The 17,232-nt window shown below is 41.2% G+C and overlaps 1 protein-coding gene across 1 annotated transcript; it reads left to right on the forward strand.

Moving 5' to 3' along the window:
* Nucleotides 1-1,530: 1,530 nt before the first annotated feature.
* On the forward strand, nt 1,531-12,825 carry nherf2 (NHERF family PDZ scaffold protein 2; the record flags this gene model as incomplete). Its single annotated transcript, XM_083987345.1, has 6 exons — nt 1,531-1,737; nt 2,335-2,652; nt 9,849-10,040; nt 10,898-11,051; nt 12,341-12,561; nt 12,658-12,825. The coding sequence occupies 6 exons, from the start codon at nt 1,531-1,533 to the stop codon at nt 12,823-12,825; spliced, it is 1,260 nt and encodes a 419-aa protein (XP_083843471.1).
* Nucleotides 12,826-17,232: the final 4,407 nt, after the last annotated feature.

Genomic DNA, 17,232 nt, shown 5'->3' on the forward strand with positions numbered 1-17,232 from the left:
CAGTTGTTTGTTGTTGTTATGATGATTATGAAGAGCTGACAGGGCAGGTTAGGCATATTGCCAACGAGCTGGCAGTTACCTTGCTTGAAAGCAGCTGACATTGATGCCCCAGAGACAGTTATTTAATATCTGCGTGGATCTGATGTGTTGCTCAGTCAACAGTGTACAGGATTACTGAGACGTGGGACCAGAAAAGCAGCCGTGGGACAGAAATCTGCGCAAATATTTGCCTCGTGCACGTCTCATCTTTCCTGATCTGACTATTAAGAACACACGCCCTTAGTCCCTACTTAGTCGTCCTGAATTACATGTGATAGTCCCTCTTTACGCCTGTTTTGCCTCATTTACAGGGACAGGTATAGAGCTTATATTTCATGAAACGTTAAATCCCCTTTTACGCAACCGTCCCTTTATTGATCTCCAGTGAAGATAGGGATAGAGGGCGGATAAGGAAGATTTCCGTTCTCAGGTCACAGTCTGGTTTCACCTCCACCACCTGGGGGAAGGTTCCGTCTCTCCGAAGGGGCTGGGACCAGGGCCGTTGTATAGGGGAGAAAGGTGAAGATAATTCTAGGGGCCCAGTGCCCAGTGGGGCCCACAAAAAAACCCAGTAGTCTAATCTTTGTATGACTGATTTATTCTGCATAAGACTCTGACTAATACTCATAGTAATGCTGCATTAGCATCAAAACAAAGTAGGCTAAATAGAAAATGATATGTAGTCTAAGAAAAAAAAAGTGGAAAAGTCAGGGGTCAGGGGGCCACTTTAGTATTCTTTCAGGGGGGCAGAATTCCTAGCAACGGCCCTGGCTGGGACAGATGTCCTGCAGCACACCGTGGAGTAGAGCTTGAACTTGTTGGACGCATTTCAGTCAGGCCATACGTCCACCTCCGCAAACTTTGATGTCATAGGCCCACATACAAAAATGTCTTCGCATGAACTCCTCACAGCTGTGCTCATGCAGGCGGACGACTCCTGCCAGCAAAGCGCGGCTGCGCTGAGTCGTCAGGTGCGCGCTGAGGTGACAGGAGAGGGCGGGGCGGGGGGGTATAGTGGCATCTGTTGTTGACGCCTCTTCACTCTCTCACCGGGGCGGACAGGAGGACACGAGCTCAGCTGACGAGGAGAATTAAGTATTACGTGTGAGGAACAGCTTTCTAATCTCTGATCTCTTGGATTATTCCTCCAATGGACGGGATTTAGCCCCTGTCCGTGGTTTTTGGCCACTATACTTTACGCACGGTGCGCGCCGGTTTTTCTGCGGTCATATCTGCGCCTAATGCACTTGCATGATGGATTAAACACTCATTAGTTTTAGCCTCCCTTTTGTTTTGTTTTTTTCTGTCGTCGAACAATTGTGGATCATTAATGGACTCGCATTATGCTAAATGATGATGAACTTTTGGTCACTGGAGAGCGCAGCTGTACGTTGGATTAAGAGCCACAGACTTTCCACGGCTCCTGGACTAGGCACCTGTTTATTCTCCTGAGACACTTTGACCTGTTTTCCTCCTATTGACGGCGCTGGGATGGAGAGTGAGCTGAGACCCAGGCTCTGTTTCCTCACCATAGGAGAGCGCGGCTATGGCTTTCACCTGCACGGTGAACGGAACAAGGGTGGACAGTTCATCCGCAAAGTGGAGGCCGACTCCTCGGCTGATCTGGCCGGGCTGAGAGCAGGAGACCGGGTGGTGGAGGTGAACGGGGAGAACGTGGAGAAGGAAGCCCACTATCAAGTGAGTGATAGCTCAATACAGGGCCGTTGCTAGGAATTCTGGGCCCCCTGAAAGAATACTAAAGTGGGCCCCCTGACTTTTCCACTTTTTTTCTTAGACTACGTATTATAATTTTTAATTTACTTTGTTTTGATGCTAATGCAGCATTACTTTGAGTATTAGTCAGGGTCTTATGCAGAATAATTCAGTCATACAAAGATTAGACTACTGGGGTTTTTTTGTGGGCCCTACTGGGTGCTGGTCCCCTAGAATTATCATCACCTTTCTCCCCTACACAACGGTCCTGGCTCAATATATGAAAAATAAAAAATAAAAAAACAGAGGTGTGTCTCTGTGTGGTGGATACAGGCTCATAAACTCTCTAAGGTACAAACAATGAGCTCCATACCTGTTGGACCACTTTTCCCTTTGCCTGGGGAGGAGGAGGGGGGCTACTAAAATGGGTCAGTGTCAGTCTTGTGTCATGGGAATGACTGGGTTTCATTGTCAAGAAATAAGTATGTTATGCGCACACCAGTTCAGAGTGAACAACATGACACCACACTCATCTTTTTTTTTATTTTTTCCTCATCCTCTTCTGTGTCTCTCTCTCTGCAGGTGGTGAATCGAATCCGAGAAGTGCCGCACCGCACCAGGCTGCTGGTGGTGGACAGAGAAACAGATGACTACCTCCGCAGCCGCGGCCTGGCCTGCACCGAGGACCTGGCCCTCGAGATGGGAACGCTCTCCCCGCGCCCTTCGCCCAGGCCCACACCTTCCTCCTCTCCCATACCCAGAGAGAATTCGCCCCTGTCGCCCAAACCCAACCACATGCTCTCATCTCACCTTCTTGCTGCAGACTCGCCCACTCACATGATCACGCAAAGCAAGGTCAAGAGATCATCAGTGACTTCAAGTACAGCAACTGATCCAGAGGTAAGATTGGAGATCACCAACACTGTTTTATATCAAATATCAGATAGGCTCTCATGGATTATTTTCATAGTATTTATTAGAGGAATCCAAATGGTTAGTTGGTCAGTGCAACTGCCAGCAGTGAACCAGTGTGTTACTGTGTTAAGATTGTGTGTGACACGGAGCATGCACTTTTTTTAACCTGATGCCTGTTGAGCACTAATCTGGATTTGAGCACTTGGCTATGGCCCGCTGCCTGGATTCAGTCCCACATGGTGCTTTTAGAAAGACTCCTCTCCTAACAGGTGGGACTGAAACCTCAGGACAGGACAGCAACAGGGTTGGGGTATTGTGACACAAACCTGAGGTTCACTCATGGGGAAGGATGTGCAGGAAAAAAATGGCAGAATACCTGCAGGTCAGGGTATCAGATCAGTTGCAAGTAAAACTAGGCATGAAGGGATAATAATGACTGTTTTGTGATTTGGATTGATTCAGGCTTGGGACAATACATCCACGCAAGACCCAAAAACACTGGACAAACCCCTTTCCTCTTGTCAAAATTAGGCTATACAGTGTTCATTGGTGTCTACAGGTGCATCTCAATAAATTAGAATATCATGTGAAAGTCGTTGAAAGTAGTTCAAGTCAAATAGCCCCAGCCAAGTATTGAGTGCATATAGATGGACATACTTTTCAGAAGATAGATAGATAGATAGATAGATAGATAGATAGATAGATAGATAGATAGATAGATAGATAGATAGATAGATAGATAGATAGATAGATAGATAGATAGATTTACTTTATTAAAGAAGGCCAATGTTTCCATATTAAAAATGCTTTTTTAAATTGGTCTTTTGTAATATTCAAATGTTTTGAGATACTGAATTTTAGGTCTTCATAAGCCATAATCATTAGAATTAAATTAAATTAAATGAATAGACATGAAATGTTTCATTGTGTGTAATGGATCTATACAGTATATCTATACTGTATAATATAGTTTCACTTTTTGAATTGAATTACTGACATACAGTAAATAACCTTTTCCATTATATTCTAATTTATTGAGATGTATCTGTATATATGTGAGCAGAGAATGAAAACACTGAATACGTAAAACAATGAATTTAAAAGTGTAATTACAGTAGTTTCAGGAGGATTTCTCGCCTCCTCTGACCTCCGTGCAACAGTGGGTTTAATTGTCCTCTTCCTGCTCACATACAATCTGAACAACCCACTGTTTGCAGTTTCAAATAGGTGCAAATACTGAAAACGCCTATTGTATTCAAAGAGGGCTGTCACTTTGTGCACAGCGACAGTCAGAACCTCACACATTCCCATGCAAGGCTGTTCCCACCTGGCCGCAGACAGCAGAAACAAAACCCTGCTCAGCTGCAGAGACACTATAGTGGTTTGTCAAACTGAATGGTCATTTTGAAAAGATAGTGTGAGAGCAGGTGCACTCTTTGAAGGTGTGATTCACATAGTGACGTCACTGGGAGCTCATTAAAACTTGGCTCTCCCTGTTTTGTATACAGAGCTATAAAGAGTCAGATAGCCCCCCCCCCCCCCCCCCCCCCCCCCTCACCAGAAGCTGCCTTCATCAACTCTTGTTAACATTTCCATGTTTCCCACATTCTGTGTCATAAACTATAAACTGTTTTCTTGTCTGTAACAACATCTATTGCACGTCTGCCCGTCCTGGGTGAGGGATCCCTCCTCTGTTGCTCACCCTGAGGATTCTCCGGTTTTTCCCTGTTAAAAGGGTTTTCCATGGAGTGTTTCCTCAGTGGATGTGAGGGTCTAAGGGCACAGGATGTTGTTGTGACGCCATGTAAAGCCCTTTGAGACAAACTGTTTGTAAAAACGGGCTATACAAATAAAATTGCCTTGCCTTGCCTTAAAGGGATAGTTCACCCAAAATTCAAATTTCACTCATTATCTACTCACCCTCATGTCAACTAAGAGCTGTGAGAATTTCCAGAGTCCTCTGTGCCTTCTCTGAGTTACGGGGGGGTCCGTGCAGCAGTATTTCTTCGTCCAAAAAGACACACCAAAAAACATCCAAATACCTCCATACTGCTTGTGTGTAATGTCCCTCTTGTATTGAAGCCCTGACATGAGAAATTGTTCTGAAAAAAATTAAATAAGTCTGTATTTTAAGCTTGTTTGTAGCGGAAGCTCCCAGTGTCTCAGTTCACTGCTCTTCCTGTGTCAGTGCAAATCTCACGTGATTTGCACTGACCGGCGGAACAATTTCTCATGGACAAATCATGGACTTTTTGGACAAAGAAAGTTGGTATCCATTGACAACCATTATATGGACAAATACTGCTACGCGGACCCCCCCGTAACTCAGAGAAGGCACGGAGGACTCTGAAGATTCTCACAGCTCTTAGTTGACATGAGGGTGAGTAGATAATGAGTGAAATTTGAATTTTGGGTGAACTATCCCTTTAACAAAACAGTCTTAGATCTGACAAGTTGGAATTTCAGATATTGCTTCCTGCAGGGCTTTTATTTTGACAGTCAGCACTGTTGAGATGAGTGCACCTGTGGTTTTGTAGCAGACGGAGTCCAAGGTGAGCTCAGATTTTATCACTCACGCAACTTTAATTTGAGTGGGTTTTTCCACAAAAAAGATTGTCAGCGTCTGCCGGAGGGAAAGAAAGCTGACATGTGTGGGACCAGATTTTAAGATAGCAATGTAGGTGATGTAATCTATTTATGTCGTTTATTTTGGGCCTTGAGACACATAATCTCACTCTCTCCTGCTGTGGGACACAGTAGGAGAGAGCACATCTCCCACAGCTAAAAAGGGGGATTAGTTAGAAACATTCTTTGGTTTGCTTCAAAACTTTGTTGACAAAGTGCACAAGACACACTCTTTCAAATTCCTAAATTTCTTCTTTTTTTTTTTCTCAAACTCAAACATAAAGTGCATTTATTTATTTATTTATTTAAATTATTTTCCAATTAACAAACAAAGACTCATTCCCTCCACACTCTACAAGGTTATAAAAGGAACAAAAAAACTAATTACAAATACAGTATAAGGGGAACAAATATACTAAATAAATATACAAACAAACACACATAGAAGGCAAAAACACTACATGTCAGGGGTGATCAGAAATATCAGAAAGAAAAAAGTAAAAACTAAGATAAACAGATCAGTAAATAAGCAAAACACAGTAGTGGTCAACTAACCGTTGCTTTGCTCATCTACATCAGGCTACGCTAAACCAAATAAGCCTCTCTGGAGAGCCTGAGCCCTGTCCTCTCCAATATAATGCAGAAAGGGGTTCCAAATATTTAAAAAAAGAAATGGTTTGTCCTTCTGCCATAATCTGATAGCTTCGAGGGGGATAAAGTCCATCACACAAAGTCCAACCACACAAATTCCAAAATTTCCGAGCCAGTACGCACGGTGCAACAACAAAAACAACATTTCCAGAAGTACCCCCCACCCCACCCCAGACATCGATGTAACGTCTGGCGGCAGAAACAAGCAGGAAGCGGCTGTCAGAGACTGAGCTCAGTGTTTAGGCTCCAAACAAAGCAGACCAGGATCCTCAGCACCAGCAGCTCACGTCAAACTGCCATCTGTTTAGCCGACGGCTAACGGTAAATACAGGCTGCCCCTTGGCTGGCCAGCACAGCTCTTATTCTCACTTTTGGTATAGGGGAGAAAAAAAAGCTTCAGATACAAAACATCATATGTAATAACAGCAACATCTGTAGCTACATTATGGTGCAACCTGTGGCACCACCAACTGTCAAATATGAATTCAGCCCTTTTAAAGGTGTGTTTTTCATCACAATGTCTTTTTCATCACAAAATCTTGTGATGAATTGTATTATATTGTGCTGGTGTTTTTGTGCCCACCTCTGTGGTGTACCATGACGCCAGCATGCACCAAGGCAGAGCATCATAAGGTCAAAGGTCAAAGGTTTTTTATTTGTCATTTCTTGTACAGTGTAGGCCTACGAAGAGATGAAATTGTGTGCTCCTAGATTAAAAGCAGTATAGAATAAAAACATATGAAATAAAGATCCTAGATTATTAAAAAGATAATAAATAAATAGTATTAGTAATAAAATCATTTTCTAAACTCGTAAAAATATAACGATCATGATGACAAAATGATGGCATGATTTTGTAGACCTTTCCTACGTGCGCTGAGTATGTGAGTGATTATTTTTGACCTCTAATTGAGCGGCTCAGATTAGGGAACCATTATGGTGTATTAATCCCAGGCCGCAACAGCACTGAAGTCTTGTGTAACTCACTTATCATACAAAAGACATAAACACACACACACACATATTTCTCTCCGTCCACTTCTGCGCCGTTCATCTCGTGACTGACATTCACTTCACTGTACATGTAAATACAGACGCTGTTCCATTGTTGCATGATGTTATTATGGCATTATTATGGCTGTATACCCATATACAGAAATCTTACATAAGCGCAGTGTTGGCTGATATCATGGCCACGCAACAGTCTGACAAATGAAACACTTCCACTAACCCGCCTGCAAGATTGATTATAGCATTTTTATTTATCCTGTTAAATATTTAAGTCAATTTTCCCTTCAAAAGTTTAAAAAATGTGAAAAAACAACACTATTTTACAAAAGAAATTAAAAACCCAACGGTTATTTATTGATATGCAGATTTTAATTAATCATTTGGTCTTTGAAGAAGTGGAAAATGTCCATCATCTTCAAATTTCTTTTTTTTTGTCCATCAAATTTTATTCATAATATTATGAAACAAAAATAAGCAGCAAATTCTCACATTTATGAAAATGGAACCTGGAAATTTTCACTCGAAAAAGATTCATTATGTCCCTACAAATGTAATCAATTCATTCAATCATTTGTCAGTCCACGTCCGAATAGAAATACCTCAGCCTAAAAACACAGGAGGTTCTCAAATAGATCAGCTTAGCTACAGTATTTCCAGGTCACCAGGGTGTGCAGCCATGTGTGTGTGTGTGTGTGTGTGTGTAATTAATTCGGGCCAACGTGATAAATATAGTAAACAGGCCAGCAATATCAACTAAGATGTTTGAAGTCAGTCGGAGACATGGTGACCCATCACCGCAGCGACCTGACCTGGAACCATGGCGATGGATGGGTTACCAGGGGGTTCTGTTCCACTAGCACAGCTCACACTTTGCCACTCTTTCCATCCTCATGTATGAGACTGAGTCTGTGTCTTTGTGTACAACTTTTTTTTTTTTTTTTTTTTATAAATCTTTTTATTTGGTTTTTCATTCACATACAACAACAATTCACACATACAGTGTATGCAAGAAATCTTATAAGAAAATTAGCAGTTGGTTGTCCTACCACAATGTATGTTGAAGGCAACAATAACTTAAACTGAGCCAGAACAGCTCCTATGAACCACTATTAACCCTTTTCCCTTCCCACCCACTGTTAGATAAAGGAAAAGAAAGAAAGACACACACAAAAAAAAACCAAAAAACATTATTAAAATTGAAATCACATATTAAAAAAAATTAAAAAAGGGGGAAAAATTAAAAGAGGTAAAGCGGGGGGGGGCATCTAGTCACTGTCTGGGTGAATAATAGTTCTGTCTAAATACTCTAGGAAGGGCTGCCAGGTTTTGTTAAAAGCATTATCAGAACCCGCCAGTGAAAATCTAACCTTCTCAAGCTTGATGTGAGTTAGGACCTCTCTAAGCCAGCTATTGTGTGAAGGTGGAAGAACATGTTTCCATTTAAACAAAATAAGACGTCTGGCCAATAGAGTTGTAAAGGCCGTACACTGAACTTTTCTTGACGGAGCAGAAAGGACACAGAGATCTGTCAGAAAGCCCTCAGGTCAACTTAGCCGTGAAGGCGCAGTCACAGCAGTGTCACTAGACATCCACACAATCCTGGGCTGCCCTCAGGATACAGACTAATCCACGGTCCCAGCACAGAACACACACACACACACACACACAGCCAGCATGTAGCTAGTATAGTCTGAGCGCAGGTTCAGTCAGGCTGGTGAATCATGCAATGTGTCGACTCTTGTCAGTGGTCACCGGGCTCAGAGTCGTCTTAATGTGTCTCAGCCAGATCCACTTAGCCCACTCTGCTCAGCCCTGAGACCACCGGCTCATCCTGGCTGCCACTTTCTCCTGATTAACTCGTAGTAAAACCACACCACTATACCTCTAGTGACCAGTTAAATAGGTACAACGATAGAAGAATATTTAGAATAGAATAGAATACTTTATTAATCCAGTGTACAAAGGTGAAGAATATTATAGCAGAATAATACAACAATGTAAGAAAAATTACAAATTATATATTACAAAAATTACAAAGTTAATATTACCAGAATTACAAAAGTTAAAAACTACAAGAATAAACCCCAAAATTCCCCCCTCCCCCTCCCCCCATCTTAACAGTATATACAAAAGAAAATATAGGCATACACTAAATAAATCTCTGTTGAGGTGATATTGCACCTAGAAATAAGATGCTTATTGCCATAGTGAGCTGGTTTATTGCACAGAAGAATTGTACAGTTTAATGGCCACAGGCAGGAATGATTTAAATGATTTCAGTTTACCCTCTATCAAAGTGTCTTGTGGCAAATCGGAGCAAAATCAAATGAACGTTACACTAGACTAGACAATAGCCTACTCTAAATGTAAAACCTTGTTGAGGATGATTCTTCAAACAGTTGTATTAACCATCGAAATAAACATCAAGCTGGCACTGATTTTTTTTTTCTTTGCATGACAAAGCAGTGATAACAGATCAAGTTAACCTGCACTTAAACTGAATGACCACAATACTGTAGCTGCAGAGGGGATTTCCTAAATGGAAAGTTGTGATATATTTGAATAAAGAATGAGGCATTTTGCATGTGATTAGTGGTAAATGAGCTAAAACTGTAGTATGGACTTTAAAATAAGATCTTCTTTTATTATGGGATTAACATACTGTAGATATGTGTAGCCTAATTGCAGGGATTGATTATATGGACTTAATTTAGCTCCACCTTCTTAGCTCTAGCTTCGTTTTTTATTATAAAGTTCTCATCTTAGATTCTGTTGTTGTCTTGTGTGTGTGTGTGTGTGTGTGTGTGTGTGTGTGTGTGTGTGTGTGTGTGTGTGTGTGTGTGTGTGTGTGTGTGTGTGTGTGTGTGTGTGTGTGTGTGTGTGTCCCACTATAGCTGCAGGTAGAGCCATCACCAGAGCCGCCGGCCGAGCTCTTACCTCGACTGTGTCATCTGCTGAAGGGAGAGCAGGGCTACGGATTCAACCTGCACAGCGATAAGACGAAGCGCGGACAGTTTGTGCGTTCTGTGGACCCCGACTCAGCCGCCGAGGCTGCCGACATCCGGCCCGGGGACAGACTAGTGGAGGTTGTTGGAGAAATCATTCAAAGTCTTGTTCAGAAGTTTGGTGTGTGACATGTTCAATGTTTACTGGCACAGGGTCTGAGAAAGAAAGAAAGAAAGAAAGAAAGAAAGAAAGAAAGAAAGAAAGAAAGAAAGAAAGAAAGAAAGAAAGAAAGAAAGAAAGAAAGAAAGAAAGAAAGAAAGAAAGAAAGCCATTCATAATAATGTGCAGCACATCAGGCTGCTTTTAAATACAGCTGTGATTAATGGGTAAGAAATGATATGACACACCGTTTACAATCACAAAGCAATTTCCAGACAGTTCTTCAAAAAAAGATCTATATCAACAAGATAAGATCGTATAGAAAAACAGTTAGTCAGATCTGTGTAGTGACTTGTGGTGCTGTGATTGGATTAGAGCAGATTATGTGGACCGAAGCTAAGAGTGGGAGTGGGAGATCTTGTTAAAAGAGGTGAAGGGAAAAAGACAGGCTGGGCTAATCTTGAATGGAGGTGTAGAAGAGGGGCTGGTGTTACTGTGTCCTTCAGACGGACTTGCATGTACGCTTGCATGTGTGTCACACAGGCTCGCAGATATGAGTGACATTTCCATTTCCATCTGTGTGAACTGTAGAGTTACTGGTGTTTGCAAGCAGGAAGGGAATTCATGCAAATCAGTTCCCATCTAATCTGTTTTTGATCTTTTTGATAAAACATGCTGTACCTCCTGCTCGCTGTGCTGACTGTGTTATGGCTACTTGGCTAATCCTTGTCCTGTCTTTCTTGTTTATTTTTTTCTTCATCTTTTCTCTCCTTCACTTCCTTCCACTCACTCCACTGACTGTTTCCTCTGATGCCCCCCCCCCCTCTCTCTGTCTCAGGTCAACGGAGTGAACATAGACGGCCTGAGGCACTCAGAGGTGGTGGCCCTCATTCGGGCGGGAGGGGAGGAGGTCCGCCTCCTCGTGGTCGATCAGGAAACAGACGAGCTCTTCCAAAGACTGGGGATCTCACCCACCACCAGCCACGTCCAAGGTCTCATAGTGCACACCAGATACACACAACTCTTTTCACTCTTACAGGGTATATAGCCTACAGGAATCTTGAAGTTCATTTTAATACCTTTTTAAGACTTTTTCAAGACCTTCTCAATATTTTTTAATACCTCCCCGCCACTTCAATGACACTTTTAACGTAACAGTTTTAGTTTGTGATAAAGACTATAGACCACTATGATCATGATACATCATGATGTTGTATCATGATACAACAGAATTCAAAAATTGGCTAGGATAATAAATCAAAGGCAAAGTTTATAATAAAAAAAAACAATTTGCTCCACTCTCAAAAACAAAAACAATAATCTTCTTTTCCTTTTATGTACCGGTTCATTTTTGTTTTTTAATAAAATGAATAAATTCACACATTTTTACAATGTTTTTTAGGAATCAAACTCTTGGACAGCTAATTCAGAAAAAATACCTTCAAAATTTAAGACTTTATAAAGTCATGAAAAGTAATTTTCCCAAAATTGATTTATCATCTTTTAATACTTTTCAAGACCCCACGGATACCCTGCCTTACTACTACTTGGATTGGATTGGATTGGATTGGATTGTACTTCATTGTCCCATAGGGAAATTTGTCTTGGGCTCCAAGCCACTGCACTACACAGCACAGTTAACATTACACAATACCTATGGAACACATACTGTAACATAGGCTATACACAGTGCTTCCATACAATACATCTAAAATAGTAAAACCAGTCAAATGAAACCCACAGTACTTTTAAATGAGGTAAAGTTCTACATTGCTTAAAGCAGAAGTAAGCGATCCGGTGGTTTTGGCTAACTTCTTGTCAGCCGATGGAGTTAGTCCCCGCCCTCGTCCCTACGTCACCACATTCACGCGCATCCCTTGTCTGCACACACAGAGAGGACCGCCCCTTTATGCCGTTCTCTCTCCTCATTGGATAAAGGTTGTAGGATACAAGGAAAGTTTTCTCCTCGGCTTACAGCAGAGCAGAGTGACTGACAGACCCGTGTTTCAGACCAAACACTCTATATAAGTGATTGCTGTCAGAAGATAAAACTATTTAAGACTTATATTAACACAAAAATTCCACTTACTTCTGCTTTAATGCCAGATGGGATAAATTAGTTCCTATACCAGCTCAGTCTGCTTTTTGGTACCCTGAGCCGTCGACCTGAGGGCAACACATCAAATTATGGATTGAGGACGTGTGTCGAGTTATTAAAAATCTTCTGTGCTTCTCTGAGCAGAGATTGCTCATATACATGCCCTTTGTTATTTTCCCACAGAGGTCTATGTGGACGAATCAGCCACAGAAAGCGCCCCAGACACTCCTTCTCCTACCACTGAGCTCCCAGCCTCAGATCCACCGGTCATCAATGTCACGATGATGGACTCTCCCATCACAGAGATGTCTCCAAAACCCCGCACCAATGGGAGCTCAGCATCCCAGTCCTCTAGAAGCTCCACCACTCAGTCAGAGATCAGCAGCTCAGACATGAGCATCCAGGTGAGTGAGAAATGATGTAGAAGCAAAGAAAACAGGAAATGAGAAGCTGATAAATCATAGTAAATGTTTGTTTGTGTGTGTGTGTGTGTGTTGTAGGTCCCAGACGAGGACGAGAGGCGGGTGTCAGACCCCTTCGTGGACAGCGGCCTGCGTCTCAGTCCCACAGCTGCTGAGGCCAAACAAAAAGCCATCGCCGGCCGCAACAAGAAGAGAGCGCCTCCTATGGACTGGAACAAGAAACAAGAGATCTTCAGCAACTTCTGACCGTGGAATGACTGGAGGAAAAAAAAACACACACACTGGAGACAGGAAGATGTCCAAGAACAAGGACTGACAACGTGACTCCTTACTGTTAATATTGTAATCAGAAGCACAGCACCTTCATCCTGCAAGTAGTGACATTCATATAATGACATTTACATATTCATAAAGCAATATTCATCAATTCTGTGTAAAAACTCCTTGTAAGACATCAAATAGTGTTCCCTAGGTGTTGGCTTTACAGTATCTGTAAGGACAAGGACATGTGCGGATGTGTCTCACTGCATGAAACCAGCACAGTGATGACTGGCAGAACACCGACTTGTCAATTGAAATGGTGCATGGTCACTGCTGCTGAGTGTACAGCAGATATGTGTCAATTTGCTGCAGGTATGCTTTTCTGTTGTAACCTCTGTAGATGTAACTTTTTTTGAAGTAATTTTCTTGTCTTCCCAGTTTACCATCATCAACTCATCATCCTGCGGTAGTGGTCTCTATATTAATGTTTTGTTTGTCAGTATAAAGTAGCGCATACCTGTGAATGTAAATACAAAAGAGATGGGAGAGGTTAAGTTATGGTATGTACGTTTGATCACCTCAGTGCTTCTCTTAAATGTCAGTGATTTCTGAAAGGAAACTATTTAAAAGACAAATTGTGGAATAGATAAAAAAAAAAAAAAAACTGTACGTCTTCTGATCGCTTCTATCACCATGTGAAATAAAGTTAAAGAATATGTGTAAAACGTCAGATTAGTTATCAGTGTCTAAAGCAGTGTTTGTGAAGCTTGGGATCGGGACCCCATGTGGGGTCGCCTGGAATTCAAATGGGGTCGCCTGAAATGTCTAGTAATTGATAAAGAAAATTACTGATAAAAATATTTTTTAACTAATTATTATTCATTTTAAATTCATGATTACCGGTAAAAACACCACACACAATCTTAAAGGGACTACGAGGAGTTTCAGAAAGCGAAGTGCTTTCACACTACATTTCCCATGAGCACGGAGAAATTCTTGGTCCGGTGCAAGACAGACGAAAGGGAAAACATTTGCCAATAATGTTTTCATTAATCAAGAATGAAAGTCGGAGGTTCTAAGAGGCGTTTTTCCCATGACCCGCCGGGCAGCGTCCGGGAAACTTAAACTAGGAAATGCTGGGCGAGTCGACCACTAAATAATAATATCAAAATAACTATAAAAACAAAACGATATATTTATCAAAAATTGACCCATTGATACCAAGTGAGACAATCACCCAAGTGTGGGTAATGTCGATTCATCCACATTAATATGAGACTCTTTTATAACCAAAAGCAAACTCCTCGGGGTCTCTTTAAACAACTGTATTCTACACTTTCACTTTCTCGAATATAAATTGAGTTCAAATAAAATGCAGCATATAAAAATATCTGAGCTGGTGTATCTTGATTGCGTGCAGTCATGTGATTGCGGGGCCGCCAGAAATGTCAAAATGGGTTCACGAGCCAAAAAAAGTTGGGAACAAATGGTCTAAAGTAAAACATGGCTGTACAACCCCATCATGTTTTGACCTATCAGTGACACCGAAGGTTCAACTGATCTTCCTGAACCTCCTCCACCAGCACCAGCTCCGCCCACAGCTTCAGGGTAAACAGGTAATATGAAGACAATGACAAAGAGAATTGATCTCCACTGGAGCAGAAGCCTGTAATTATGGTGCTGGAAATGAAATACATGTATGACAGACGTGCATTCACATTGCTCATGTGGCCTTAAAGTACGCTCAGAAACTAAAGGAGTTGGCTCAAGGTGAGACTTATCTCTTCGAAACACACACACCTCCATCAGAATGAGGGAATCTCTCACTGCCTTTGACTTAACAAGAGAGGAATCACTCTCCTTGGAAAGATGGTTGAATGCAGCAAAATCTCAGATACAAAGTGAGTGTCTTATTAATTCACTATAATAATCATTTTAGTACATGTTTAACGGGCTGGCTGGATGGATGGAGGGATGATGATGATGATGTTCTTTATGGATTTCTGTTGAATTGAAATGTTACACGATGGTTCACAGACATCTCACACATTTAAGAGGTCTGGCTGTCACAGTACAGTATCATACGGTTAGTTTGAGTCCATTTTCAAAGCAGAATTTTGGTAGAAATCTTAACGTGGTATTATCTTCACAGTAGTCAGAAGCTTTCTTTTGCCCATTTGTCTTTCCACCGCTTTCATCCATTTGGCGTAGTAATTATCAGTTATGCTGTGAACACCTTTTGCACTGATGAGCATTTAGTAACAAGCATTGAACTTGTGCTGAAATGAAGCGCATTCTCAGGAGTGAGAATGTGATTTGCATGTGAATTAGCAGAGTGTTTAAAAGCCTGTTTGACTCTTTGCACTGAAAGTTTTGCATATTGTAAAATGCTTTTATCTGCAGAGACAGTCGGACAAAACAGCTCCGTTTAGACAGCAGTTCTCACTCTCACGCACACACACTGAGCTCATTAGTCAGTCCAGAGTGTGTGTGTGTGTGTGTGCAGGCGATCTGACTATGCTCTGGATTCAGTCATATGCCCAGTGATTTCCCATGGCTACAAGTAAGAGAAGCAGCTGGATCATCTTCTGACAAAAGACATCAGACTGGCAACTCTAGCACCCAGCCTTCAGCATGCGGGACATGATTTATTTCAAGGATCCACAATCCAGCTGGATTTCGGAGAGATGTTACACACATAAATCATATAGGAAAAGCATTTTATTTCCATGCCCACCTTCAAAATAAATGGGAGCATGACTGGTGAAAGTAATCTACAGAAAAAAAACAGGAAGTACCAAAGTCTTTCAGCTAAATTGCAACACTATCATGCTCTTTATTATATAAACATAATTTAAGAGAAAAAAAAAACTATTCTTCCTCTTTTCATCCCTCCTTTGTTCCCATCTTTTTTTTTGCACCTATTCACAAACCCTCCTTTCCTTCAAACTCACTATATTCATGAAGCTGTCACTGGAGCGGACTTACTACAGCATCATCCACAGGAAATGTACACTGACCTTTAAGATACAAAAAGAACCTTAATAATGAAACGAAAAAAAAAACATCAGTTACAGAAAAAAGAAAGAGAAAGCACTAAAATTAACAAGCAACCAAATACATTTCCTCGTTTAAGCTTTCAACTAAGATACTGTGGAAACAGAACCGGACTGGAGTTCAGATTGTCTTTGTATTTGTAGTGAGAAATGATTGGTCTGATTCTGTCAGTGGTCACAGTCTAGGTCAAATCAAGTGCCAGCGTGTTTGTTTCCGAATGTCTGCGTGCTGGAAAACACTGGCAGAATATTAGTGAAAAAATATACAATAGATCCCTGTAGTCAATTCTGGTGGAAAGCTCATAATCCATAATTAATGATAAAAGTCCTACAGTGCCTGTTCTTCGTCACATCATCGTGATGCTCGTATTGAATATTGAAATAGCAGCTTGTCTCTTGTGGAGGTACATTTGTGTCTTTATTATTCAATCAAAAGAAAAGTTGATTGAAACAAAAAAGATATTTTCAATCAAAACAAACTTCATTTCAATCATAAAAAAAAAGGATTTGAATGCAAAAACATATTTGAGACCCACAAAATTGCATTTGAACCATTCTTTCTTTGATTGTTATTATTTGATTGAAAATTGCTTTTTTGTTTAGTCAACTTTTTTTGATTGAATAATAAAGACACAAATATCCTACCCATAATATGGCCTAAATCCAAAAATCCCCCCCAAAAAATATTTTCAATCAAATAATAACTAACCTCAATAAAAAAAAAAAAAAACTTTTCAAAGAAAAAAAGGGTTCAAATACTTTTTTTTTTGGCATTCAAACCCTGTTTTGCAAGTGAAGTTTGTTTTGATTGAAAATTTCTTTTTTGTTTAAATCAACATTTTTTTGGATTGAATAATAAAGAAACAAATGTACCTCCATAGTCTCTACTTATTGTCTTGTTAATTTTCAGTGGCTATTGCTCTTTGGCAGTGTCCTAGCTCTTATTCTCGTAGCATACTGCGCCCTCCTCTCGTTCTGAATTGAGGTGGTGTGTTGGTGTGTAAAGGGCGATCATCATTATTTCTGAAACATACGGTCACACGTACGCCGCAGCACACACACACACACACACACACACACACACACACACACACACACACACACACACACACACACACACACACACACACACACACACACACACACACACACACACACACACACACACACACACACACACACACACACACACACACACACACACACACACACACACACACACACACACACACACACACACACACACACACACACACACACACACACACACACACACATTCACACACAGTGAAAACACAGACACAAGAGCATGCACACAAAAGTAGGCTGAGGCAGG

The sequence above is a fragment of the Trachurus trachurus genome (genome assembly GCF_905171665.1).
Source record: "Trachurus trachurus genome assembly, chromosome: 1".
Lineage (NCBI taxonomy): Eukaryota > Metazoa > Chordata > Actinopteri > Carangiformes > Carangidae > Trachurus > Trachurus trachurus.